Below are 27286 nucleotides of genomic sequence, written 5' to 3' on the forward strand. Positions count from 1 at the left end.
GACCCAAGAGTGGCTGAGGTGGGGACGTTGCCCCGCTGCAGCTGGCCTTGGCCTGAGCTGCTGGCCTGCACCCTGTCTGGCTCTTGGGGACATGGGACACAGGTCCTGCTGGGCCCCGGGGGTCACCCTTTTCCCCATGTGGTCACCACGTGTCCACTCTGCTGCTCCCCTCCCACCTGTCCTGGCCGGGTGCTGACCATGCTGCTGTTGGTGCCAGGGGCTATTTTGAGCCCCACTCCCAGGTCCTCCTCCGGCTCGGCCCCATCTCAGGGCTGGGGTGCTCTGGGGACCCCCGTGCTGGGCTCCCAGCCCGGGGTGTCCCCCTCGCGCAGCGCCAGAGCGCTCTGGGTGGGCTCGCACCCGAGCAGAGCGGTTCCCCCATTTCTTTGGGGTGCAGAGGTGCGCCCCAAGGAGGGCGCGGGTGACACACGTGTGCACAGGCCGAGGAGCAGGAGGGCCCCGCGCTGCCACCGCCTCTCCCCAGCCGAGGCCCCGGTGCCACCGCCGCGGGTATTTTTAGCAGTGACATGTGTCACCTCAGCTGCCACCGCGGCGGGGGCGGGGGGAGGCGGCCGCTGACCCTCGGGGCGCTCCCCGCGCTGCCGCCGCCGCTCTCGGCTCGCCGGGGTCCCGCGGAGCCGCTGCTGGTGCGGGACATCCGCCCGCAGCCCCCCACAGGTACTCGGGGGGCTCGGGGGGTCCGGGGTGGGGGTCGGGGTCCCCCGAGCCGGGAGGGATATTTTTAGCTGGGAATGGATGTGGATAGCGGCAGCCCCGGCTCCGGGGGCGGTTTCCAGACGCGGGGCTGTGCCGCGGGAGGGAACGCGGCGGGGCAGCGATGGGGACGGGGACGCTGCTCCCTGCCCGGGGCAGGGTGGCGGTGGCTGGGGACCCCGCGGTGGCCCCGGCTCGTGGCACACACCGGGGTGGCAGTGGGCCCCGGGTGGCGGCAGGAGCGGGTCCCAAGTGAGGAGCGGATCCCCCCACCTGGGGCCGCATCCAGAGCGGAGGGAACGCGGGGCTGGTGGCCGTGGGGCCGGACCCCGCCGAGGCCACCCTGCTGCTGCCTCAAGGCACGTCCCCTCCGTGCCTCAGTTTCCCCGTGTGCGGGGCAAGACGCACGCTCCCTCTCCGGCCGGGGGAGGGGTGACAATGCCCTGTCGCTCGCCCCCTCCGGGCTCTGCGGTGCCACCGGGGCCGGTTCTCCCCGGAGCGCAGAGCCCGGCTGGGGACACGGAGCGGGGGCAGCGCCGGTCCCTGAGGGCACGTGGCGCTCGGGGCAGCCGCCTGGGAAGGCAAGTGACATTCCCAGCCCGCTCCTGGCCGCTCCTGCCCTTTACTGTACAAGGAGATGCGGCTGCCGGAGAGGCACAGCAGGGCCGGGCGAGCCCCGACGCGCTCGGTGCATGAATGATCCCGACAGGTGAAGCCGGGGTCAGCCCCAAGTGGGGCACGCACGGGCTCCTGCGGCCACCCAGCCTGGGGCCGCGGGGTCCCACCATCGCCCCCGTGCCACCAACCCTCTGTGCCACCACATCCGCACGCTGCCCTGGTGGCCTCGCCCTCCCCAGCGCTGCTACCCGTCCCCTGCCACGCTCGGCGAGCTCAGGTGGGCAATGCCCGGCAAGGTCACGGTGCTGCCGGCCTGGCACAGCTCCGGGGCCAGCAGCAGCCCCTGGCTAACTCTGTCCTCTCTCTCTGCCCGGCGTGTCCCCACGTGTCGCCGCACAGCACCGTCCTGCCTCGCCGCCACCATGGCCATCTCCTCGCGCCTGGCGCTCTGGGAGCAGAAGGAAAGTCTCGGTCCAGGCTGGCACCGCTGGTGTTTCGGGGCTGGGTGCTGGGAGGTGTCACTGCAGCAGCCCCCGGGGTCGCATCCCCACAGCTCCCTGTGCATTTCCTTGCGCTGTGTCCGGCCCCCTGGCTCTGGGTGTTCTGCTCTGAGTGATTTTTGCCTGCCTGGGTGAGCCTGGCAGGAGGCCGCAGGGTTCGATGGTGCTGCTGCTGCTGCTGGAAAAGCTGCGGGAAGTGGGGCTGGTTTTGCCCTGGGGCCCGGCGCGGAGGGACCTGCAGGGCTGCATGTGGCTGCGGTGATGCTGGAGCTGCTTCTCGCCTGGCTGCAGCCGGGACTGTTCCTCCTGTGGCCACGGCAGGGCTGTGGCAGAGAGCAGAGCTGGCAGGGCTCCTGCTGGGGGCTGCACCAACCTGGGCGCTTCTCTCTGGGCTTTTCTTCTCGGTGCTTCTGCTCCCACAGCATCCCTGACCCAGCCTGGTGCCCACGGGCGCCCCGTGGTCTCACAGGGGAGCTTGGGCAGCGCCTCAGCCTGAGCAGGGTGCTCAGCCCTGCTGCACTGACAGGCTGTGCTGGCTCCTGTCCCTGTGACCCACCTCTGCTCCCAAACCCAGATTCGTGACGAGGACCGAGGGCCACCCCCGTCTGCCCCCCCCCTGCTGCTGTCGGTCATCCCCGGGGGGTTCATCAAGCAGCTCGTGCGGGAGACAGAGCAGGAGGCCAAGGCAGCGCGGCGGAGGAAGGAGAGCAGGGTGGGCACCAAGGACGAGGTGAGTGCTGGGGGACCTCACCCAGCGCCAGGGAGCTGGATGTCCCCAGGTGTCCCCAGGTGTCACAGCAGGCTCCTCTCCTTTGCTTGGCAGCCCGCGGGGAAGGACGGCGAGGCCAGCAAGGGGCCACTGCGGAACGGGCTGAAGGCCGAGGGGCAGGGGGACAAGGGGGTCACAGCCTCAGGGGACAAGGGGGTCACAGCCCCGGGGGACAAGGGGGTCACAGCCCCCCCTCACAAGGACCTGCCCCCTGAGAAGGCTGTGCTGGGCACCGTGCCCAGCAAAACCCCAGCCCCTGCACCTGGCCCAGCAGCGCCTGCCCCCAAACCAGCAGAGACACCCCCCAAAAAAGCAGAAACATCCCCCAAAACAGCAGCACCTGCCTCCAAACCAGCAGAGACACCCCTCAAAACAGCAGCACCTGCCCCCAAACCGGCAGAGACACTCCCCAAAACAGCAGCACCTGCCCCCAAACCGGCAGAGACACTCCCCAAAACAGCAGCACCTGCCCCCAAACCGGCAGAGACACCCCTAAAAAGAGCAGAGACGCCCCACAAACCAGCAGAGACATCCTCAAAAACAGCAGAAACATCCTCCAAAACAGCAGAGGCTTCTTCCAAACCATCAGAGACCACCCCCAAGCCAGCAGAGACCCCTCGGCCAGGGGCTCCCACGGTGGGAAAACCATTGTGGCCTGGGAAGAGCCCCAAGGACTCCTTCCTGGGGGGTGGCCCCCCAACTCCAGCCCCTGCACCCAGCCAGGGCCCCCAGCGCAGCAGCAAAGTCCCAGTGAAGGAAGGGGACGTGCCCAAGGGGACAGTCCCTGAGAGCATCAAGAAAGAGAAGGGGACAGTCCCTGAGAGCATCAAGAAAGAGAAGGGGACAGTCCCTGAGAGCACCAAGAAAGAGAAGGGTACAGTCCCTGAGAACACCAAGAAAGAGAAGGGGACAGTCCCTGAGAGCATCAAGAAAGAGAAGGGGACAGTCCCTGAGAACACCAAGAAAGAGAAGGGGACACCTCTGAGGCACGAGGGGCCTCCAGCCAAGGTGAAACCCCAGAGGGAGCTGTTGTCAGCCAGGAAAGAGCCAGAGAAGATGAAGAAAGACGTTGGACATGGCAAGAAGGAGGCAAGGGAAATCAAAAAGCCTGAAAAAACCACAGACGAATCAGAGGGTCTCAAAGGGGAGCCGGGAGGAACCCAAGAGAAGTCCACAGATGTGAAAAAAGAGGTGGGGAAGGTGAAGGAAGATCTGGGAAAGGGTAAAGAGATGCTGAAAGAGAGCAAAGGCACTGGCAAGAGCACAGACAAGGACCAGGCTAAAGAAACATCAGGAAAGAGCAAAGAGATGAGCAAGAGCACGGAAAAGGACCAGGATAAAGAGGCATTGGGCGAGAGCACAGACAAGGACCAGGTAATGTTCAGGTGTTATCTGGATTTTGGGGCACTGATGCATTTTCTGGTTTCATGCAGCTCCCCTCGTTCCCGTGGGCTGAGCTGGGGCCGGCAGGAAGGTGACCCCGGGCCTGGCTGGGTGGGCAGCAGAGGGGCAGGAGTGTGGAAATGTCCCTGTCCATGGGACAAAGGCAGTTTGTTCAGCTCACTTTTCCTCCTGCTCCTGCCCAATTGCCCTCTCTCCTCCCCACAGGCTCCGAGGGACGTTTGGTACGAAGCAGAGAAGGTCTGGCTGATCCAGCAGGACGGGTTCACACTCGGTAACTCTCCCTCTTCTGCCCTGGCTGAGACGTGTCGGGGGCAGAGCAGGCTCCGGGTGGGGCCGGGGTTGGGTTTGGCCCCTTGGCATCTCCCCACGCCCCAGGGCTCTGCTGGGGACACTCACCAGCCCCTCGTTCAGCCACACAGCTGAAGCCGGACGTGGGGACACCGGAGCTGCCTGCGGGGAGGGTCAGGGTGCGCCGGGACGAGGATGGCACCGTCAGCGAGGTGGACGAGGACAGCGTGCAGAGGGTGAGCCCTTCCCCAGCCCCCGCAGGACAGTGCCCGGGCACAAAGATGCTTCTCCCATCGCCCCGGGCTGGCTGTGCCCCCTTAGGGTGTCGGGGTGCCAGCGGCTGTGGCATGACAGCAGAGGGGTCTCTGTCTCTCTTCCCGCAGACCAACCCCCCCAGCCTGGACCAGGCCGAGGATCTGGCCGCCCTCATCAGCCTCAACGAGTGCAGCGTCATGAACACCCTGCGGCAGCGCTTCCGTGCCCGCCTGCCCTGCACCTACGCGGGGCCCAGCCTGGTGGCCATCGGCACCGGCCCCGCAACCCCCGGCCCCGCCGGCAAGGTGAGAGAAGGGACCTGGGACAGCCGCATCTCCCGTGGGGAGAGGCCACCAACCCTCCTGGGGACAGTGGCGGAGAGCGCCGGGCGCGGCGGGGCCGGCAGGTGGCACCGTGGGACCGTCACAGTGCGGGGACAGTCGGGACCGGGGATGCTCAGGGGACGTTTGGGACCAGGGAAGCTCGGGGAACTTTTAGGACTGGGGATGCTCAGGGGACATTTGGGATCTGGGATGCTCAGGGGACATTTGGGACCGGGGATGCTCAGGGGATATTTGGGACCGGGGATGCTCAGGGGACAGTCAGGACTGTGGTTGCTCTTGGACGCTCGGGACCGGGGTTGCTCTGGGGACATTTGGGGCTGGGAATACTCTGGAGACATTTGGGACTTGGGATGCTCTGGGGACACTCGGGACAGGGCATGTTTTGGAGGCTGATGCTCCAGAGATTCTGGATGGCCAGGAATGCTCTGGGGGTGCTTGGTCTTGGGGCTGGAGGTGCTCTGAGGACTCAGTCACGGGAGGTTCTGCACCCTGGGGAGAAATCATCACCCTGAGTGTGAATGTCTTCAGGATTTTCTCCATGAGAAGCCTGTTTGGGATGTGCTCTGTTACTCTCTCCCTGCCCGCAGGTTCCCAGGGGGAAGCGGGATAACCTTCCCCCGCACATCTGCTCGCTGGCACACAGAGCCTACAGGAATCTGCTGATGCAGCGGCAGGACCAGGCCATTGTCCCCCTGGGGCACAGCGGGGCCGGCAGGACCCGGTGCTGCCAGAGCGCTCTGGAGTACCTGGTGGGCATGGCGGGCAGCCTGGAGGGCCGGGTCTCAGGTAGGGGCAGGGTCCCAGGGATGGGCAAGGTCTCAGGGATGGGCAGGGGTCTCAGGGATGGGCAGGGGTCTCAGGGATGGTCAGGGTCTCAGGGATGGGCAGGGTCCCGGGATGGGCAGGGTCTCAAGGATGAGCAGGGTCTCAAGGATGAGCAGGGTCCCAGGGATGGCAGCAGCTGCTCGGTGCTGGGCAGAGGCAGCACACACAGCCTGTGCAGGCTGGGGACACACAGACACACCAATCCTGGCCTGATCTCTGCTCTCTGGGGTGGCTCCTGAGCAGCCGGTGTGGCCGCGAGTGCCATGTCCCCCTCCCAGGCTCAGCAGATTCGCTGCTTTGATAAACAGCGGCAGGGAATTACTCGGAATTACTCGGATGACCCCGGTGCTCGGGGCAGCGCTTTCCCACCCGCTCGGGTTACCGGGCTGCTGCTCGGCCGGCAGCGGCTTCAGAGGGCAGGGCTGGATTTCGGAGCTCTCTTGGGTACACTATGCTCTGGTAAAGGGTTTAGGGACGGTCTGTGACGGGCTGGGCAGGCTGGCATGTCCCCTTCCTGTCTGTGTGCACCCAGTGTCGGACACTGACCCCATGCCCAGCCAGCTCCCCTGTGCTGGGACAGACCCCGGGAGGAGCAGGCAGAGGTGAGGCAGGAGGAGACACCTCCTCCAGAGCTGCAGGGCGGCTCAGGGGGCTCTGATGGTGGTTTTGCAGTGGAGAAGATCCAGGCGATGTTCACAGTCCTGGGAGCCTTCGGGTCAGTGACCACCAGCCACAGCAGCAGCTCCACGCGCTTCTCCATGGTCCTGTCGCTGGATTTCAGTGCCACTGGCCAGGTCACTGCTGCTCACCTCCAGGTACCTGTCACCTGGTGAGATGGCAGGGCTGGAAATGCTTGGGGTGGGGATGAGCCACCCCTGTGCTGCCAGGCTGGGAATGAGGAGTGATGCTCAGCTCCCTGCTCTGCTCCCTGCTCCTCCTAAACCCAAAGGGCCCCTGAGCAGAAGCTCTGCCAGCAGCGTGGCGGGGTCCCCCAGCCTGTCCCCGTCCCTGGCAGGGAGCTCGGAGCAGTGCTGGGATGAAATGTTGATGAGGAAATGTATAATTTAACATTTCATTAGCAGCACCTCACGGCCCCTGGAGCTGAGCCTCAGAGGGCTTTTATCACCGTCAGGGCTCTTATCAAAGGCTCTTTAATCAGAGCTGCCCGTGCCCCTGGGCCTTGTCTGAGGAAGGAGAGGGCTGGAGCCTTGTCAGCTCCTGGGGAGCATCAGGGCTTCCCACTGCTCTCCCTGCTCTTCCCTAGGCACCCACGGGGAGCTGGTAGCCCGGTGCAGCTGTCCTTGTGCAGGAGTGGCACTGTCCCCATTAGTGCCACCAGAACCATCCTGGCATGTCCATGGGATGGGGACCCCCAGCTCTACAGATTCACTGCTGGCTCCAGTGCTGAACACCTTTGGCAAGGCTGGAGCTGAGCTGGGCTTGTCTTGAGCCCAGGCAATGGGTTATCCCAATCCTGCAGCATCTTTGCTGGGGCCATGGCACTGCCCAGACCTCTGAAGCTCACAGGGACCATGGGTGCTGCTTTCACACGCTGAAGTGCTGCCCTTGATGCCTGGATCATGATTCAGCCCTTGCTTGCACAGCCCTGGGTGGGAGGAGCAGCCCCCAAACCCTGCAAGGAGAGATTCAGCCCCTCCTTGGCAGCTCCCAGGAACATCTCCCCATCTCCCTGACCCCTTTTCCCTCCCCAGACCTTGCTGCTGGAGAGGGCCCGCGTTGCCCAGCAGCCTGAAGGAGAGAGCAGCTTCAACATCTTCCCACTGCTGCTGGCAGGGCTGGATGTGGCAGAGAGGTGGGTGTGAGGATTCCCCATCCTTTATACCCAAATTCCCTCCAGCAATGGGGTTTTGAGACCCCCTGATAAGAGATTGTGAGAGCAATTGCATTAATGGGGCTGCAGAGATCTTTCTGCACATACAGAGATTTTCTATGAAATGAGGCCATTTTCTGGTTTTTGCCCCTCCACTAAAGCTGAAATTGGGGTGATAAATAAGACAGAGATCCCTTTCCCTGTCACTTCTGGTTCCCCCCAGGCTGTGTCCCCAGGAGAAGGCTCCTGGGGTAGCAGCTCATGTCCCTGTGTGGGGCAGTGCTGTGGTGGCCTGTCCCTTCCAGGTCCCTCAGGTGGTGCTGTGAAGATGGCTGGGGGTGCTGAGGGCAGGCAAGGAGGGAGCCTGACTCTCTTTTTTTGTGACTACTCCCAGGACGATGCTGCACCTGCACCAGGTGGCTGAGAGCAATTCCTTTGGGATCAAACCTTTCACAAAGGTAGGGAGAGGGAAATGCTGGAGTTTCGGTGCCCACTGAGGATGGCTTGGAGTCCCTGGTTCCTGGGTGACTCGTGATGATGCCACTGTACTGGGAGCCTGGAGGGGAGGGAGGGAATGTTGGGATGTGAAGAAGGATCAGCCCAAACAGCCCCCCCAGCACCCCTCTGACAGCCACAGGGGAGCTGCACCGGGGCTGCCCTGCCTGGGATGTCGTCTTGGGTTTTGCACATGCCACAGGCACCTTGGGACCAGATCCTGCCACTCCAGCATCACCTACCCCTGATGTTCCCCTGCAGCAGCAACTCCCAGCGGCAAGAGCATCCTTTGGGTAACCCAGAATGTGAATTTTAGGGGTTAAAGCTCCACAGCTGATTCCCACCTCCAGCCCCTCATTAGTCTGAGCTGTCTGCAGAGCCCCAGCAGATTGTCCACGAGCCAAAGCACTGGGATGAATTGCAGCAATTTGCAGTTACATCATCTATTGATGAATCCAATATTCCATCTTCATTAGGAAGCTCCTGCTCCACTTCAGCATCCAAAGGAATTGGCTGCTGGAGCAGCAGCTCCGGGGAGGGCACTGAGAGGTCCTCACCTTGCTGGTGCAGCAAACTTGGGTTCAGAGATGGGGTTTTACCCTCCTTTCAGAGCTCTGATTTCTGGGGCTTTGCCATCCCAGCATGGAGGTTTTCCCCTGGTCCCTGCTGAGGTGGGGTGCTGCCTGCTGGAGCCAGTGGCTTCTGGCCCCACAGAACAGCCCCAGCTTAGGGACTGCAGGAGGGGGTGTCTGTGGTGGGAGGTGGCAGGTGAGGTCCTGCTGGTGGCCAGGAGCTGCTCAGCTCTGGGCAGGTGTGTTTGGTGAGGAGTGAGGGGACAGGGCTGGATGGGCAACCTGGGCTGTGGAAGGTGTCCCTGCCACGGCAGGGGCTTGGAAGGACACGAGCTTTAAGGTCCCTTTCAACCCAAAGCACCTGATGATTCCATGATATAAAACATCTGTCCCCAGCTGCTGCTCTGCACACACTCATGAAGTGGGAATTCTATGAAATTGTATGACAAGGTGATGTACCCAGCTTGCTCCTAACACCGGGCACCCGACGAACCTGACAGTGGCTTCTCCACTTGGTCCAAATTTTCTGAGGGTGCCTTGCTGTGTTTCCTTGCTGTCCTGATGGTTTCACTCTCCTGTCGGGCACGGTGCCCAGCAGAAGCAGTGACATCCTCTGGCTCTGTCCCCCTGCAGCCCGAGGACAAGCAGAGAGCTGCAGTGGCCTTCTCCCAGCTCCGGGCTGCCATGGGCACTCTGGGCATCACCACAGAGGAGCAGGCGGCCTTGTGGCGCATTCTGGCTGGAATCTACCACCTGGGAGCTGCTGGAGCCTGCAAAGGTGAGGAGAATCCTGCCTCTGCTCCTTGTCTCTGTTCTTGGAGCGGGGAGGAGCGTGTCCTGACACGGATCAGTGTTTGGGAGTGTGCAGGGACGATGCCCATCCCAAGGCTGCTCTGTTTGTGGTGGCTCCAAGTTCTTCCTTGCTCTTCCTCTGTGGTGGGATGTGGGATGTTGGTGTCCTGCCCCGTGGGGGCTTCTGGAGCAGGTCTGTCCTTGCCACACGTGACTGGGTGTGCTGGGTGTCACCTCATGCCAGCTCCTCAGGAAGGACTGGGGTGGGTGACTCCTTCGTTGGCACGTTGTCCCCAGTGACACCATGAAGGGACAGCTTTGGGTAGCACTAATTTCATCATCTCTTGAGTGTCTACCACAGTAACTGAATTATAATAGGCTGAGTCTGGATGAAGATTGTATTTATAGAGACTTTGTTAATACGGACGAGCAGAAATTGCCTTATCCCTTACAAATGATTTTAGGACGTGCTCTAACCCATTTTAGAGGCAGCCACATTGATTTACACACTTCAATTTGTGAGGGCTGCATAAAGGCTTCCATAAACTAAGCCACAGACATTTATAAATGTCTCTGCAACACGCCATAACACATCTTATGGTAATTTATGCCATTAATCATTCATTAATTATTTTAAAAGGATAGATGCTGTCAGGACTTACAGTGAGTTCTCTTTTCTCCTTCTTTCTGGTGTTCTCTTTCCTCATCTCCATCTACCTTAATGCCCTTCCAGCTTTTATAGATGACCCTGTGCTCTCAGGCTGGTGAGTGTCAGAAGGCTCTTGGCCAAAAAATTTGAAAGTCCTTCTGCCCTGTGAGTTTCCAGCAGAGCAGATTTTGGAGCTGTGTCTCAGTTTGGGAGTGCCCAGCTCAAGGGCAGGCGGAGGGATGGTCATGGGGAGTTTTGCTTTGCTCAGACTTCCTGCCCATTCTGCCCTGAGCCCTCTGTAAATCAGTCTGGGAGGGAATGGAATGCTGTATCCAACAAATCCTGCTCCATTCTTTGAGCAGGAACGGGAGTAGCGGATCCAGGCAGGGCTGCAGCTCCGAGCACACTCTGGTGTGGGATTAACAAGCAGAGCATGTCTCAGTGTCGCTCACTCTGGTATTGATTCCCCCACCGTGTGTCAACAAAAGGGGAGAAATGAAAGGAAATATGGATAAAAAATGGATCAAAGCCGGGTGGAGCCAAAGTCTCAGTGGGGGCGACGACCCTTTTAATGTGGTTAAACCTGTCTCCCGATAGCCATCTCTTCCCTTCCCCTTTCATGCCCTTTGATGTTGTGTATTCCAAATCCTCTCCTTGAAATCTCACTGAAGGGAGCCTCGGCACTGCTTTTCCAGGGCATTCAGGAGCTCAGCCGGGTGCCTCCTCCATCCACAGCCACAGCCCTGGCACGTGTAAAACGAGCCCCGGTGTGGGCTAAAGGCACCTTCCTCCTTTCTCTCCTCACCCATTCAGTTTGTGCAGGAATAAACCAGGAGGGAACAGCACCACCTCTCCCTGGCTGGGGGTGGAAAATGCATTTACAGCTATAAAAACGCTGAGAAGAAAAGGTTGAATTTCAAAAGCTCATTCTGCTTTCTCCCGGTGTCAGCCTTTCCCGCTGCCTTTGAAACGCCTTAGAGCAGCTCTTTTATTAGGAAAGCAGCCTGGCAGCTGGAGGCCAGCGGGGCACCCTGGGCACCATTCACCTGAGTGCTCCAGTCCCTTTGTGGGCTGCAGAAAATCCCCTGGTTTAATTTATTTGCTGCCCCTGTAAGCAGAAGGGAGGTTTGGGGCGCAGCGGGGCTGGCGTGTGGCTCGCTCCCACGCTGTCCTTTTGCTGGCTGATATCAGAATAAAGCATTGTGGCTCCCAGCTCCCTCTGGGCTTCCCAGCACGCTCCTGTAATGGAGGTGGCTGCCATTCCAGCCCTCCTGGTGCTGCCACAGATGAGTCAGGAGTCACTCCAAACCCCCTGGCACAGCGAGGCTGCTGCAAATCCAGCCTGCTGAACTCCTTTGGATGGAGGAAAACCACAGGGCAGGAGGGCTGGAACCTGCTGCTCAGGTGGAGGACACTGAGCTGCCCCAAACTCAAAGAGTTCAGGGGCAGCAGGAGGGACAGGAGCACCCAGACAGCCAGGGGGGAATTTTGGGGTCAGTGAGACCACCAGCAATAGCCCAGGGTGAGTGCTTGAGCTGCATGGGGGCTGCTGTGGCCCAGGGGGTCCTGCACAGACCCACCCCTGTGGCATCACCAGGAAATCGGGCACTGAGCAGTTTGGAAATGGGCTGGGGCTGCAGCAAGAGAAGCTGAGCTGTCCCTGTGAGTGCTGACCCAGTGTTTTCCTTCTGCTTCTCTTAAATATTACCTGGGTCGAAGTCATTCCCTTCAGGTGTTAAAGTCAGCGTATTTTCCATGGTCACATCACACTCAGGAGAGCCATGGGGAGCTGCTGCTGGCTATAGATTATGGAGGGTAAAACAGTGCCTGGGGATGCCAGGGCTGAGTGGACCCTCTTGCTTGTCCCAGTGATGCTGGAGAGGGCAGTGTGGGATGCTGGAATGGGCAGTGTGGGATGCTGGAGAGGACAGTGTGGGATGCCAGACAGGTCTGTGCAGCCCTGGCCTACCAGCCCCTCCAACTGCCTGGCAGGCAGAGCTTTTGTGTCTGACAGGAATCAGACTCTGTCCAGCCAGCTCAGATAGGAACAAGTGAAAACAGAATAAATCAAAGCCTGGAGTGCTGAGGCAATTCCTCTGCCTGCTCCAGCACAGCCCTTGATGTTGGAGTCCTTCAGTCAGCATAGAAAATACTGGGAAAGGATCAAAGGGGAAGGGAGAAGGGGGTTGACTCTCATTGGTGTGCTGTGAAGCTCTCCCAGCCCTCCAGCCCTGCTTTGTGCATCCCCACGGCCAGGAGTGGGTACCCCATGGAGCTTCTCAGGATGTGGCCACCTCTCACTCTCCATCCCACACCCTCTCCCCTGCCACCAGCCACCAGCTGTATTTTAAGGGCCCATTTTAGCTGCGAGCTCCTCATCCACCACCCAAAAGTGCCACCCTGAGGTGTCTGGGTGACTTTGGCTGCTCCACCCTCCGTGTTTCTGAGCTGTGCCAACCTCCTGCCTCCACAGCACCTTTCTGCTCTGGGTTTGTAAAAGGATTAATCCTGCAGATTACTCCCCTATTGATTTTAATCATTAAGCTGGAGTCGTTATCACCAGATGTGAGCGATGTGTGCTGGTGGGGAGGAACTGCTGCTCCCGGCTGGAGGGACAGCAAACCCTGCTGGGACCCTGAAAGGCGATCCCGGATTTCGAGGGATTGCTTCCTAATCCCATCAGCTCCCACCAGCACATCTGCTGCTTTGCTCGGCTGAAGAGCCTGAAACACTGATGCTGTGTGGCCCACCTGGTCCCTGGCTCACCTTGGACCATTTTGATTTTGGGGGTGTGTGAGGGAGGGTGTGGGAGTGTTTTGGTGATGCTGAGGCAGGGCTGGCCCTGGCTGAGCCCCCTGTGCCTCTCCCCAGTTGGCAGGAAGCAGTTCCTGAGGTTTGAGAGTGCCAGCCGTGCTGCCGAGGTGCTGGGCTGCGACGTGGAGGAGCTCAGCACCGCCGTCTTCAAGCACCACCTGAGGCACATCCTGGCACAGGTGACAGCCCGGGGCCAGCCCCAAGCAGAGGAGAGCCAGCCAGGTACCGGGATGCCCCATTTTCCCTTTATTTCCAGGGGGAGAGGGAATGGTGAGAGAAATTGTCTTGTTCTTCTTAGTCTGTGGCGCCCAGTTAAGTGTGTTAATATTAATACAATCATTAACTGTGCTCTGTCGCGTCGCTGCCCTCTGCTCCCCTCGCTGCCCCTGCCTGACCCTCCTCAGGGACACGTGAAATCAGGTGAATTCAGATAAGTGATGTGGCTCAAGTGCTGTGAGAGCTCTGCCTGGAAAAATGGGGGAAATCCCCAAACTCCAGAATTGGAGCTGGGCTGGTCTTGTGCTCCAAGCACCTGCAAGGAGATCTGGATCAGGGATTGTGCTGCTGAGCCACCATAAACCTTAAATTATTGTATGGATCTAATTTGTGGAGGCAGATCCAGCATGTGTGAGGTGGGAGGGTGAGATGTTGCCTGGATTTCAGGTCAGCCCTCCCACACTCCTTAAAAGTTGGACTTGATGATCTTTTCCAACCTTGATGATTCCACGATGCTCAGCAGTGGAGTTCCAGCTAAGCCCCGAAAGTTATCTTTAAAATAACTAAAATTAATTTGAAAAATAATAAAATGGTAGAAGCAAGAGCCTGAGGAAGTGGCCTTTGACATGGCAATAAACCCACTTGGGGCAGGAGAGGAGCTGAAGGCAGGAGAGGGGATGTGCAGGAGCGATGCTGTGGAGCCATGTGGGTTCTCCTGAGCCACAATCCAGGGAATTTTGGGTCCCACCTCAGCTCTGAGCAGGCTGAAGTTGGCTGGAAATAACGGTGTTGCCTGTTCTTCCCTTCCCTGTGTCCTGTTCTCCCCTTCCCTGTGCCAGAGCCGAAGATGACAGGAGCGGAGTGCGTGCAGGGAATGGCCTCGGGGCTCTACGAGGAGCTCTTTGCCGCCGTGGTCTCGCTCATCAACAGGTACCAAAGAGCTGCTGGGCACTGGGCTGGGGGTGGCAGCCCCTTCTCCAGGGCATGGAGCAGGTGACTGATTCCTGCTGGGAAAACAGGCAGTTGTGTGACAAACTTTATGTGGAGACGGTGCTGGCACTTGGCACACCTGTGTCCTGCGCCCCTGCGGCACGGGCACCACGAGGGCCCGGCTGGCGCTCTGCTGCCCGTGGGTAAATCCTGGTGGTGTGTGTGGCTCTCCCCAGGTCCTTCTCCTCCCAGCACCTCTCCATGGCCTCCATCGCCGTGGTGGACAGCCCTGGCTTCCAGAGCCCGCGGCAGCAGCGGAGCGAGCGGGCGGCCACCTTCGAGGAGCTGTGCCACAACTACGTCCAGGAGAGGCTGCAGGGGCTCTTCTATGAGAAAACCTTCCTGAGGGAGATGGAGAGGTACAGAGAGGTGAGGAGCAGGGGCTGGGAGCAGCTCCCAGCACCTGGGAGTGGGGCTGCCTTTGTCCCCAAGGGTCCCTGTGTCCTGCTCTGGTGTGAGTGAGTACCTCATGGGCTTTACTGGGAGGGCTGCAGCAGAACTGGGGGGGGGGGTCCTGCATGGAGCTGCCTCCCTCTTCACCCCCTGCCTCAGTTCTGAATCCTCTTGGCTATTTCTGATGTGCCAGAGATGCTCTCTTGGCATCTCTCTGGAAACTGCCATGGCAGGGGGGTTGGGATGAGATGATTTTAAGGTCCCTCCCACCCCAAACCAGTCTGGAATTCTATTACATACTTGCTCCAGCTCAGGAGAATTTATGCCCTTCTCTTGGCACAGCTGACTTTTTCCTCAGGTGATGAATAATAGCAAATAGAAAGGAAAATGATAAATTATTGCAGAAATAAGCTGCTGAGAAACCTACAGGCAGAGATGAACTTATTATAGGCTTGAAGGAGTTACCATAATGCCTCTAGCCTGGGGAAAATAGCTGAATTCCTAGGCTTTAACACACACATCATCGAGTAAGGATAGATGTGCCCTTCCCTAGTGATGAAGACTTCCAGATGCCATCCCATGACTGAAACAAACTTTTAAATGATGTTTTCCAGGAAAATGTTGAGGTGTCTTTTGATCTTCCAGAGCGCTCTCCACTGGCCACGCTGTCCATCATTGACCTGAGCTGCTCCCAGGTACCCTGTCCCCTCTGCATCCTGCTCCTCTGAGCAGTGAGGGCTCCAGAGGCAGAGCTGGACCTCATGGAGCATCCCAGAACAATCTGAGCTGTTGCAGGGGTGGGGCACAGCATCCACCAGGACCTTTTTGGCTGTTTAAAATAGACGGGCCCTCCCTGACCAAGCTCTCCATCACCCCTTCCAGCCTGGGGCGATGGGCTCCTCTGGGACACTGTCACTGCTGAGGGTGATGTGGGGAGGGTCTGCTCTGGGGTAGGGGGCACAGCTGGGCAGTGGGAGCAGGCTGGAGGGAGCAGAGCAGGCTGACGTGGCTGTGGCTGGAGCCCTCGTGTCCCTCGGCAGCCGCAGGTGCTCCCGGGCAGCGCCGGGGCCGCTCGCCGGGGGCTGCTGTGGATCCTGGATGAGGAGGTGCTGATCCCAGGCTCTGGGGATGGCACTGCCTTCGAGCGCCTCTGCTCCTACTTCGCCACCAAGGGACCAGACCAGGAGGGTGAGTTGGGCTTGGCTTGGCTGCCCAGCTTTTGGGAGTTTGGGAGATGCAGATGATTAAACCCCTCACTGGGCTTTTCTCTGGGCTGTTCCTGGGGTGCTGTCACCGCCACAGGGCACCTGCGCAGGTGTGAGCAGACGCTGCACTTCGAGATCTGCCACCAGCTGGGCACAGCCCCCGTGCGCTACGACCTCACAGGCTGGGTCAGCAAGGCCAAGTTCAACCTCTCGGCCCAGAATGCCATCCAGGTGCTGCAGAATTCCACAGTGTAAGTGCCACGAGGTGTCACAGTGCTGCAGGGGACCCCTGTGCCCGTGGAACGGGGTTGAGGATGGCCCAGCTCCAGAGACAGAGACAGAGGCTGTTGTGGAGCATCCCTTGTGTGAACAAGGGGGAATGGTTTATCACTGCCAGAGGGCAGTGTTAGGTGGGATTTTGGGGAGAATTTCATGGCTGTGAGGGTGGTGAGGCCCTGGCACAGAGAAGCTGTGGCTGTCCCATGCCTGGAATTATCCAAGGCCAGGTCAGACAGGGCTTGGAGCAGCCTGGGCTGGTGGAAGGTGTCCCTGCCCGTGGGGGTCCAGCACAAGTCAGAGCTGTGAGGCTTCACCAGCAGCTGCCCAGGTTTCCCCACTGCTTGGAGCAGCCTTGCAAACTGAATTGGAATTGAAAGGGAACTGAAGTGCTGCAGGTGTCTGTGCACACAGGGGGATTTTAACCTTCCTCTTGCATACTCCTGTCTCATTTGGTTTGGGCTTCAACCCAGCGAAGCTTTAACAGCAGCGACCATCTCCACGCTCAGACCACAGAGGGTGGAGTGGGTGGGGGTGTCCCAGCATCCCGCTCCACCCCACAGAGCGGCATCAGTTTGGAATTTGGGGCTCTGGGTATGAAGCTGGGAAGCTGAGCGGGCCGTGTGTGTGTGTGTGTCCCGGCAGGGCCGCGGTTCGGGAGCTGCTGAGGCCGCGGGCCGGGGCTCCGCTGTCCTGCCGCGGCCTGGCCGGCCTGGAGGGCCGCTCCCAGGCCGCCCTGCACCGCAACGCCTGCCTCAGGAAAACCTTCGCCAGCAGCTTGGCCGCCCTGAGGAAGAGGTCGGTGTGCGCCCAGATCAAGCTGCAGGCGGTGAGTGCGGGGTGGGGGGGTTGTGAGGTTGTGGCACAGAGCACCGGGACCCCAGGCTGGGACCCTGCCTTGGGCACACTCCCTCAGCCCGGAGATTACACCCAGCACTGGCCTGTCCCCACTGGGGCTGTGGCCATCGAGAGTGCTGCGCTGGCCCGGCCAGCCAGGCTGTCACACAGGGAGAGCCACCCCGGCAAGGAGATCAGGCATGGATCACACACGGATCACACACGGGTCACACACGGGTCACACACGGATCACACACGGGTCACACACGGATCACACAGATCACACACGGGTCACACACGGGTCACACACGGATCACACACGGATCACACACGGATCACACACGGGTCACACACGGGTCACACACGGATCACACATGGATCACACACAGATCACACAAGGATCACACACGGATCACACACGGGTCACACACGGATCACACACGGATCACACACGGATCACACACTGATCACACACAGATCACACACGGGTCACACAGATCACACACATGGATCGCACTCAGATCACAAACAGATCACACTCAGATCACACACAGATCACACTCAGATTACACAAACACCTCACTGCTTTAATCCTCTTAAGTGCTCAGACAGTAACCGGCCCTTGGTGTTGGGCACGTGCCAGGCTCCTGCTGCTCTCACACTGAATTAAGTGTCCAAACTCTCTTGGGGAGATGAGGCTCAGGCTCTGCTGATTCCATGACCAGCCCGTTTTGGGGTCTTCCCTGGCAAACCCCCTCCCCAGCATCCCTCAACCATGTTGATCTTTAATCCTTGCAATCCAAGCCATTCCATGATTCTATGAATCCTGGTGAATTTTCTGGCCATCTCCTGAACACATGGGGCATTAGGAGGAAGGGTCCTGCTCACCACCTGCCTTCACCCCTCTGACTGATGCTGTTCCCAACTCAGAGCTGGCTCCTCCACCTGCCCAGACACCCTGCAGGTGCACAGGGAGCATCTCCCACTGCCATCACGTGCTGACCCTTTGTACCCTCCATCCCCTCTGACCTCTGCTGCCCTCCAGGATGCCCTCACCAACCTTCTCCGACGGTCCCAGCTGCACTTTGTCCACTGCCTCCTGCCAGGGATGGGCCAGGAAGGGCCAGTTCCTCGGCCCCCGGCGCCGCCGGATGCAGCCCCACAGCTGGATATGGTGGCCCTGAGGACACAGCTGGAGGGGACCCAGCTCCTGGATGCCCTGCGCCTCCACCGTGTTGGTATGTCCAGACCCTGCCCTGGCCCGTGCCCATCCCACCTGCTGTTCCCTGTCCCTTCCAGCCTTTGCTCATTACCTGTGTCTCACCAGCAGGCAAGGAATCCCCTCCTTCTGAAATTCCCCACTCAGAAATTCTCCTCAATTTTTATTCCTGCTCTTTGCAGGGGTTCTGAGCCCCTCTTGTGCCTGAGCTCTGTGGCCACAACCACAGCCCACGCCATGGGGAGAGGGAGCTGTGCAGGAGTCCCAGGGGCATGTCCTGTGTGACACGAGGTGCTGGGCTGGCATCTGGCCACCTCAAACTCATCTTGGTGCCCTCTCCCTGCCCTCACTGCAGGGCTTTCTCTCTCATGGCAGCTCCCCATGTCCCCAGTGGCCTTTGCTGTGCACAGGATGGCCCAGCAGGTCCCTCCCCAGCGTGCCAGTGCCCTGGGGCTGGTGCAGCCCCCAACACCCCTCTGTCCCCCAGGGTACTCGGATCGACTGCTCCTCACCCAGTTCCGCAGGCGCTTCCAGGTGCTGGCTCCGGAGGTGATGAAGAAGCACAGCTCTGCCTACGAGGTGCCAGATGAGAGCAAGGTGTGTGCTGGGCTGGGGGGCACGAGCTGAGACCCCCAGTGGGACTGGGATGATGCCAGAGCTATCCCAGCAGGACAGGGCTCCAACTGAGGGCAAGATGTGTGTGTTACTGTTGGCCCAGCAGAACAATCCTTCTCCCTGGCTCACGCAAAACCTGGGACTGAGGACAAGCCAGGCAACATTCCCAGGGACCCAAGAGAGATTCCACTGTGGAATCTTCTGTGCTCTGGGCATCACCTGCAGCCCGGGCTGACTCCTCACCTCACCTCACCCCATGATGCTGAAAGCCAAAAGAGCTCAGGAAGGAATCTGGACCTGTGCCAGTTTTATTTGTTTTCTAGTAAATCTGTAGCAAAACCAGCGCAAAGCCATGCCTGGAATAAGGCTATGGATGAGCCACGAAGAGCTGAGAGGAGCTGAATTAAAGCTGGGCACGTGCTGTGTTGTGCAAACTGCAGCCAGCACGGGCAAAGGCAGTTAAGACCTCGGGATTTAATAAGACAAGTCTGACAATTGGGAAAGGTCAATATTGCTATGAAATGCTGTCGGAGGCAGAGGGTGCCTTGTCAGCAGCATGTAAGCAGGGGATTTGGAAAATCCCATCCTCCCCGGAGCTTGCTGCCACGAGGGTTTGTTAGCTGGGAAATGCTTCCCGGGACATGGCATTAACCCAGAGCAGGTGAGAGGCTCGTCAGCTGTGAGGGGACAGTGCAGCAAGAGCTGGCCCTGTGCTTGTGCTGGGATGGGGCTGTCCTGCACAACCCTACACCAGTCCCAGCAGTGCCACCAGAGCAGGCACAGCCACAGCCACAGCACTGGTGCTTCCTCACCCTGGCACGGTGTTTCAGGCTCTGTGATCCATATCCTCGTTTCCTGCTGTCTTTCTTCCCCTCCTTGCACCGGTGAGGCCAGGGGTGCAATTCTGCTGCTCCTGGGTCTGTGGTGGAATATTCCTTCTGTGGGTTTGTCCTTCAGGGAGGAGCTGTGTGAGGCTGCTGGATGATGTTGTGTGGAGTGAGATATTAGCAGCGGATTTTGTTACAATTTCTGTAGCCCTGGGGCTGTCAAACCACCCATCCGTCCAGACAGCGTGGGTGCCCCAGGGGAATGGCTGGTGTTGCTGGCTGCTACAAAGCTTGGAGTAATTGAGTTCAGGCTTCTCCTTGCTTGAATCCTCCAGGAGTTCTGTGCTGTGCTGGTGGGTTCAGGGAAGAGCTCAGCTGTTTTTGGCTCTGTGGGATGAGCTGTCAGTGAGGTGGGCATGGAGGATGGTGCTGGGACAGGCACTGTCCCCTGTGTCACCTCCTGCCTGTGCACCAAGGCTCTGCCAGACCAGGGATGGCAGCAGAAGGAGAAAAGTCTTGCCTGCAGCTGCAGATCTGTACTCCCCATTCTGCTGAAAGCCTCGGGGGAGGAAAGTCCTTGCACTGGGACTTGGCGCTGGGCAGCTGTGCTTTGGCAAGGGGAGGAGGAAAGGAGGGCAGAGCTGGATGAACCCTTACTGGGTGCCCATGAGGACTGAGGGTCTCTGCACCCCACTTCAGCAGCTCATAGCAGGGTGTGGGTGTTTCCTGAGCAGTCCCATGATGTGCCCCTTCTCCATAGGCTATCGAGGAGCTGTTCCAGGCGCTGGATCTGGAGAAGAAGAGCGTTGCCATAGGACGCACCCAGGTATGATGACCATGCCCTGCTTCCCTGTTGCTCTGGTGTGTGTGGGCACAGCCCCATGCCAGGTACCCCAGCAGTCCAAAGTTCCCCAAACTGGGAAGAAAGGCTCTCCTTCACTGCTGCGTGTGGCACCAGGTGGGCTGGGAAACTGAGGCTCGTTAAATATCAGAGCAAAAGGCTTCTAATTCTCATCTGAAAGCAGTACGCAGGGTAAATCCTGTACCTAATTACCAAAATCCAGCCAAGCCCTGGTGGTATTTATGTTCCTAATTACCATTGATGTCTCCTGGGAGTGAAGGGGGCTTGGGCAGCTCGTGGGTTTGCTGCCGAGCAGGAACTGTGGCAGCAACAACATTTGAACTTCAGTGTGATGTCTCAAAGAATTAATTAATTTCACGTACGCGTTTGCCTTCAGCTCCAGAGTTTGCAAAGAAAGAATTCATGGAACGGTTCTGTGGAGCAAAATGACTTTCTTTTATCCTGCAGTGTGCAGTGTGTAATTATCTCCTCTCTGGAACCCTCGTTCTTAATCAATAGCACGGTGGCAGCCCCGGTCACATTTCGTTAGGGACGAGTTCGCTTTGCCGTCGCTTTGAGCATTGATTTTGTACCAGCTGCGAAACTCACGGGGCTGGGGAGTTAATTCAGACATTAATGAGGCAATCGAATGGGTGGTGGAGCAATCATGGCATCAGCTCCGGAGAGCCGCTTTCCGTGGGATTGTGCTTTGATTCAATTTGCCATGGTTAAAATGCAGCTCTCTCAGCACAGCCCCGGCCTCGCCCGTATCGCTCAGGGGTTATTAAAGCTGGGCTATGCCAATGGTTGGGAGCTCCTGATCCTGGATTCCAAGAGCTTCTCCCAGGAGTGACCCAAAGACACTTCAGACACTCAGAGATCGATACCAGTCTGGGTTTGACACAGCAAATCTGTGTCATTTCTGAGGTGTTTCTGACCAGTTCAGAGAAAGAAAACAATCTGGTTTATTTTGGTTTTGTTATTGTAATACATCGTTGCTGTTACCTGTGTGTCACCTGTCAGAATCTACTGTCAGTGGAGGTATCCATCCATCCATCCATCCATCCATCCATCCATCCATCCATCCATCCCCACAGTGGGGGGAACGGGCAGCATCCCATGGGAAAATTTTGAGGAATTGCACCTTGTGATGGTCGATGCCTCTTCCAAGCAGGAGGAGGGGGAGGTTTCAGCCCCAACCTGGGGTCTGTAACCTATTCCTTGCTGCCAGGTGTTCCTGAAGCCAGGGGTCATGTCCAGGCTGGAGAAGCAGCGGGACAAGCTGATAGCCCAGAAGATGACTCTGCTCCAAGCTGCCTGCAAGGGCTTCCTCAGCCGCCAAAAGTTCAAGAGATTGAAGGTACCCATCCTGTGGGTTGGGGATACCTGAGCCCACCCAGGTCAGTGCTGCTGGGATATGGCCCACAGCACCCAAATAACAGCTCTTTTGAGCTCCTTTGAAGGATCCCAGCTTTTCCCTGCAGCCATGAGGTGCTGTGCTGCCATCCCTGAGCTTCTGTGTCCCCCCAGATCCAGCGCCTCGCCATCCGCTGCATCCAGAAGAACCTGCTGGTGTTCCAGACAGTCAGGCACTGGCCCTGGTGGCAGCTGCTGAGCCACGTGCGGCCCCTGCTCAGCGTTAACCTCGCCGAGGAGCAGCTCCGTGCTAAGGAAGTGAGTGCCAAGGGCTGGGCTGGGATGGGATGGAATGGGATGGATTGGGATGGGTGACATCCATCTGTCCACCAGGACGGGTCAGGGTGCTTTAGGGGCTCTGCACTGGTGGATTGGTCAATTTGGAAGTCACTTCTGCCCAGGCAAAAATGTTTTTCCTACCATCCAGAAGTTGCCATCTGTTCTTAGCCCAGTGTCACATGTTCTGCTGTGGTGGGACAAGTGACTTGTTGCTTAGAGGGAAAGTAGCAAACACACCATGTCCCCACAGTCAAACCCCATCCCAGGGTTCCCCCACTGCCCTCCTTGTGCCCTCTGCAAGCTCCAGGGGCTGTCCCCTCTGAGCCAAACCCCTGGGGATGGGCTCATCAGCCTGTGGTGGAAGATGAGCATTCAAACATGTCTGTGACAGAGAGGACTCCACTCTGTGCTGTTCCCAGTGCTGTTCTGGCATCCACCTGTGTTGCTGTGGGTGATGGGAGATGCTAATGGACATTTTTTGTCCCAGGAAAGGCTCCTTTCACTCCTCTGCACCCTCTGAGACCCATGCTAAATTCCTACTCCATCTTCCCTGGAGTCCTGCTCCCCCTCTTTCCTTAGCGAGGTTGTAACAAGATGTTTTCAGGCTGGCTCAGATGAAATAAAAGCTGCTCAAGCCTCTGTTTTTGTCTCCAAACCCACCTGGGATCCATCAGGCCCCATCATCTGTTAACCTCTGTTTTTATCACGACTCTGCACGTTCTGCTGCTGCTCAGTGTTGGACATCAAAGCGGGACAAGGCTGCATGGAGCAGCTCCTGCTGCCTGGGAAGGAATCACAGCCAACACCGTGCCTTTGCACCGTGCTCTGATACCTGCCAGGGCCCTGGGATGCTCCCTGGGCATGATCTAGGCCCCTGGCTGTTCATCCCAGGCTTTTGAGGTTTGCTGCTCTCTCATAAAACATGCTCTACACACACCAAAGCTGACATTCCCTCCGATGGAATTCATGTCAGGAGCTGTAGTCCCGGCAATTTGCAGTGAGCAGCCTTCAAAGTTGCCTGGTAAATTTTATTAATAAGGCAGCTATGTCTCTTCCACTTATTTTGAACAGAAAACAAGGTTTTCATAAATAAACCGAGGATGCTGGAACTCTCTGCATGTGTTTTTTTCCAATCTTCCCTAGGAGGAGCTGGCGGCGCTGAGAAGGAAGCTGGAAAAATCCGAGCAGGCGTGCAGCGAGCTCAGACTGACTACAGAGAGTCTGGAGAGCAAGGTACAGCCCCAGAACCTCTGGTACAGCCCCAGAACCTCTGGTACAGCCCCCAAAACATCTGAGACAGACCCCAAAACCTCTGCCACAGCCCTATTTGGCCAGGTTGGGAAAGGAGCTGATGGGGCGGGAGCACCAGTTCCATCAGAGCAGGAGGAGCCATGGGCAGGGGCAGCTGCCAGGGATGGTTCTCTGGACAGGCTGCAGTGTCCAGCTGCAGAATTCCAGGCTGGCATCACTCCAGGCTGCCCAGAGCAGCTGTGGCTGCCCCATCCCTGAAAGTATCCAAGGTTGGACAGGGCTTGGAGCAGCCTGGGCTGGTGGAAGGTGTCCCTGCCCATGGCAGGGGGTGGGACTGGATGAGCTTTAAGGTCCTTTCCAGCCCAAACCATGCTGGGATTCCATGTTCCCAGCTGGCTGCTGGTCCTCTGTGGGTTCTGCTCTTGGATGCGCAGCTCCTTGTGATGTGCCTGGGATTTTGCCAAGCATCATGAGGAGAAGGAGCTCCCAAGGTTTCTATAAATACCCTGGGTTTTCCCAGCTCCCTTGGCTGCAGCAGGGCTGAGCTGGGTCTAGGCTGCAGCTCTGCCTAATGGAGGCAACAGCCCCCAAGGCCAGGATCCTCCTCATCACTGGGGGTAAAGATGATTTAGTTTAAGCTCCTTGGGAATGCTGAGCAAAGCAGCTGCCTCAGAGCAGACCTCGGAAAACACCGTCTGCCCAGGGAGAGAAATCCTGTGGGATTTGCTTACTAGCTTCAACCTGTGGGACTCCCTAAGGAGCTGGTGCCTGCACAATGTGAGGTGCCTTAAAATGCTGTCAGACACAGGAAAGGAGTGTTGGAATGCTGTGTTCTCCTGTGGGCCCGCTGCCTCTGCAGCCCCTCACTGGAATGGCTGAGCAGGAAGCACCACGTGCCCGTCTGCTCTGCGGAAAATGGAATTGATTTTCTGGATTAATAATCCTCCCCTTCATTCACCCGCTCCTGGTTCCAAAGGAAATGTGATGCAATGCAGGAGGGCAATGGAGAGGTGTGATGAGCCCTGCCTGCAGTGCAGGCACAGGCGCTGGGCTCCCACTGCTGACACTGCCCAGCGCTGGTGTGTGCTCCCAAGAACAGGCAGAGCTGTCAGGACTCTGGATGGATGTGGGATGGCAGAACCGCCCCCAGCCATGCCCACATTGACCTCCTGCTCCCCCAGATCATCGACCTGACCACAGAGCTGTCGGATGAGCGCTACAAGGGCGATGTCACCTGCCAGGCCCTGGATGGGGAGCGGGCGGAGCGGCTGCGGGGCACCCGCGAGCTGCAGGAGCTGCAGGTACCAGAGCCCTGAGCCCCTGTGCAGTGACAGCAGCCGTGCCACCCCCTGACACAGCCCTCCTGAGTGCCCCAGAGCCGGGTAGAGCTGCCCCCTTCCTCCCTTCCCCAGAGCAAACATGACCAAGTGCAGAAGAAACTGGAGTCGGTGGAGAAGCAGCTGGAAGAGGCCCAGCAGCTGGTGCAGCTGCGTGAGATGAAGATAAGCGGCTCTGGAGGAGGTAGGGATGTCCCTCCAGAGGCAGTGCATGCTCTGGGCATCCAGCCTGACCTGTGGGGCCACAGAGAAGAGAGCAGAGGCTTGTCCCCCCTCCCAGTCAGTGCCACTCTTCAGCCCTTGGCCACTCCAGAGTGTTCTGTCACCCTGCACTGCTCATCCAGTGGGAGCTGGCAGTGACAGCTCGGTCACACAGCTCTGGCTCTGTCATGGGGCTGGTGGTGGTGTGCCCCAGGGTGCTGCTGGCACTGCCTGGCAATGCTGGCACCTCTGGGTGTGTCTGAAATGTGTGGGGTGAAGAGGAGGCTGCTGAGACACAAGTGGGTTGGGATGGGTTGGGATGGGATGGGATGGGATGGGATGGGATGGGATGGGATGGGATGGGATGGGATGGGATGGGCACACATGCTGTGCCTGAGGCAGGGCACGTGTTCTGTGTGAGTGGGGCAGCCCTGGGCTCACAAAGCAGAGCCGTGCTCCATGAGCTCTGTGCTGGTGCCACTGCCTTGTGCATCCCCAGCAGGACCACAGGGGCTGGCCAGGCCCCAGCACCCACCCTGCACCCCTGGGTGTCTCTTGTTGGCAGAGGACGAGTGGCAGGTGAGGTTTGACTGTGCCCAGACCGAGATCGTTTTCCTGCGGAAGCGGCTGGCACAGCTGGAGGAGCGCCTGGAGGCAGAGCTGGGCACCCGGACAGGGCTGGAGCAAAAGGCAAGTGCTGCCAGCTCAGGAGGGGACAGGGACACCCAAGGGAGCAGGGCTATTCTAGGGCTATTCCTCTCCCAGCTCCCAGGAGCTTTGCAGGGCTGAGGCTCAGCATTGCACCTGCTTCTTGTTGCTGCTCCCACTGACCAGGGAAAACTGGATATTTTCTACTGGTTTGAGCCTCAGAAATCTCTTCTGCATGGCAAAATTCCACCTTGGTCAAGTGTGAACAGGGGCAGGGGGTTTTTAGTGGTGGGTCTTAGTGCTGCTCTGGCTTTAGGAGCTGTACAGGGCTGTGCTCCCCCATCTCTCACACAAAGGGATGCTGGTGGAAGGAGCTGTCAGCTCCCAAGCTTTGCCCCGAGGAGGGAAAAAGCCTCCTTGAGTAGTGCCTGGGAGCCAGGTCACTTCCCATAAGGATAAAACAAAGAAATAAAGATTTCTCATGGTACATTAAATAGTAATAAGAAAGAAGCTGAGTCTTAGGAGCTTGGGTAAAGCGAAGCAGCCCATTTGCTCTCAGTTAGTTTGGAATTACAGGCTTCATTAATGCAAGATTCTGCTTATTTAAAGTCATTCCTTAACGACTCCATTCCCTGTCGTGGGAGAGCTCTTTGTGTCTGTCCCAAACACAATGTGAATCCTTGGGGATTCCAGTCCAGACGCTGCTTTTTGCAGACAAACGGGATCAGGCATTGCCCCGGGGCAGCTCTGCTGACTCAGCAGGAGGGGTTGGGATGCTGCAGGCACTCGGGGGGTGCCTGGAACTGGAGGGGTCACAGCACCTCAGGTTGTCCTTGTTTAGTGAAAAATCTCTGGGGATTGAAGCGAGGCTGAGTCCTGGTGGGGCTTTTATCCAGGGGGGTGTGTGCTGTGGGGTCAGGGGCATCCTCCCTCTGTGGGGTCTATGAGATCCCTCCTCCATGGGGTGCACATGTCCACCTTCTGTGGGGTCCAGGGGGTCCGTGTGTCCCTCCCTGGACATGCCACAGTGTCTGTGCCCCCTCCTGCAGCTGGGTGAGGCGCAGGCTGCATGCCAGGCGGCGCGGGACGGGGCACAGCGGCTGCGGCGGCGCTGCCAGCGCCTGGCCTGCGAGCTGGAGGATGCCCGGGTGCTGGCCGAGAACCAGCAGAGCCGCAGCCACGAGCTGGAGAAGAGGCAGAAGAAGTAAGGCTGGGGTAGGGCTGGAGGTGCTGGAGGAGGTGCCGGGGAATGGGGAATGGGGAGGGTTGGGGTTAGTGAGGAGCTGCTGCAAGGGTGGAGCTGTTTGCTTCTGTTTCAGCTGCTGGGAGTTATTTTTCCACCCCGTTGCTGCATGACTGGCACTGATCCCAGACTGGTTTGGGTTGGAAGGGACCTTTAAAGTTCATCCAGTTCCATCCCTTGCCATGGAGGGGGAATATCCTCCTCCCACTATCCCAGATTGCTCCAAGCCCCGTCCAGCCTGACCTTGCTGTGTTCCCCTCCAGGTTTGACCTGCAGTTAGCCCAGGCCCTGGGACAATCTGCCTTTGAGAAGAGCCTCCGTGAAAAGCTGTCCCAGGAGAACACCAGCATCCGCTGGGAGATGGGCAAACTTCAGCAGAGCCTGGAGGTAAGAGGAGAGCCCACTTTGCTGTGTTGTACCCAGTTTTGGGAGCCTCTCTGGGAGCCAAGCAATTACCTTTGCAATTAGAGCAGAGGCAATCAGGAAACTTGATTCCAATTTCTCTTAGCACAGTTCAGTGTGTTTAAATAACTTTCCCCTTCCAGAAGAAGAGCTGTTGCTACAGTGATCCCCATCCCATGATTCAGCTGATCAGGGCCACCCCCATTTTCACTGGGGTCAC

General features: G+C 58.6%; 1 protein-coding gene across 3 annotated transcripts in view; it reads left to right on the plus strand.

The window, feature by feature from the left end:
- The first annotated feature begins 534 nt into the window (after positions 1 to 534).
- MYO18B (myosin XVIIIB) overlaps positions 535 to 27286 on the plus strand; it is a 53315-nt gene continuing 26563 nt past the window's right edge. For 2 of the 3 annotated variants that reach the window (XM_058851550.1, XM_058851549.1), the window contains exons 1-30: positions 535 to 678; positions 1732 to 1791; positions 2405 to 2562; positions 2656 to 3975; positions 4210 to 4276; positions 4417 to 4529; positions 4677 to 4853; positions 5480 to 5678; positions 6390 to 6532; positions 7430 to 7530; positions 7943 to 8006; positions 9249 to 9393; positions 12928 to 13092; positions 13926 to 14016; positions 14253 to 14445; positions 15084 to 15164; positions 15510 to 15657; positions 15772 to 15925; positions 16596 to 16779; positions 17833 to 18025; positions 18494 to 18603; positions 20209 to 20274; positions 21521 to 21649; positions 21820 to 21963; positions 23128 to 23217; positions 24417 to 24536; positions 24648 to 24756; positions 25339 to 25463; positions 26471 to 26625; positions 26928 to 27051. In XM_058851550.1, the coding sequence (XP_058707533.1) occupies positions 1755 to 1791; positions 2405 to 2562; positions 2656 to 3975; positions 4210 to 4276; positions 4417 to 4529; positions 4677 to 4853; positions 5480 to 5678; positions 6390 to 6532; positions 7430 to 7530; positions 7943 to 8006; positions 9249 to 9393; positions 12928 to 13092; positions 13926 to 14016; positions 14253 to 14445; positions 15084 to 15164; positions 15510 to 15657; positions 15772 to 15925; positions 16596 to 16779; positions 17833 to 18025; positions 18494 to 18603; positions 20209 to 20274; positions 21521 to 21649; positions 21820 to 21963; positions 23128 to 23217; positions 24417 to 24536; positions 24648 to 24756; positions 25339 to 25463; positions 26471 to 26625; positions 26928 to 27051 (4905 nt within the window). In that variant the 5' untranslated portion in view covers positions 535 to 678; positions 1732 to 1754. The remainder of the gene's footprint in view (positions 679 to 1731; positions 1792 to 2404; positions 2563 to 2655; positions 3976 to 4209; positions 4277 to 4416; positions 4530 to 4676; positions 4854 to 5479; positions 5679 to 6389; positions 6533 to 7429; positions 7531 to 7942; positions 8007 to 9248; positions 9394 to 12927; positions 13093 to 13925; positions 14017 to 14252; positions 14446 to 15083; positions 15165 to 15509; positions 15658 to 15771; positions 15926 to 16595; positions 16780 to 17832; positions 18026 to 18493; positions 18604 to 20208; positions 20275 to 21520; positions 21650 to 21819; positions 21964 to 23127; positions 23218 to 24416; positions 24537 to 24647; positions 24757 to 25338; positions 25464 to 26470; positions 26626 to 26927; positions 27052 to 27286) is intronic. The other variant, XM_058851551.1, reaches the window with a different exon arrangement.

This window comes from Poecile atricapillus, chromosome 16 (assembly GCF_030490865.1).
Source record: "Poecile atricapillus isolate bPoeAtr1 chromosome 16, bPoeAtr1.hap1, whole genome shotgun sequence".
NCBI lineage: Eukaryota > Metazoa > Chordata > Aves > Passeriformes > Paridae > Poecile > Poecile atricapillus.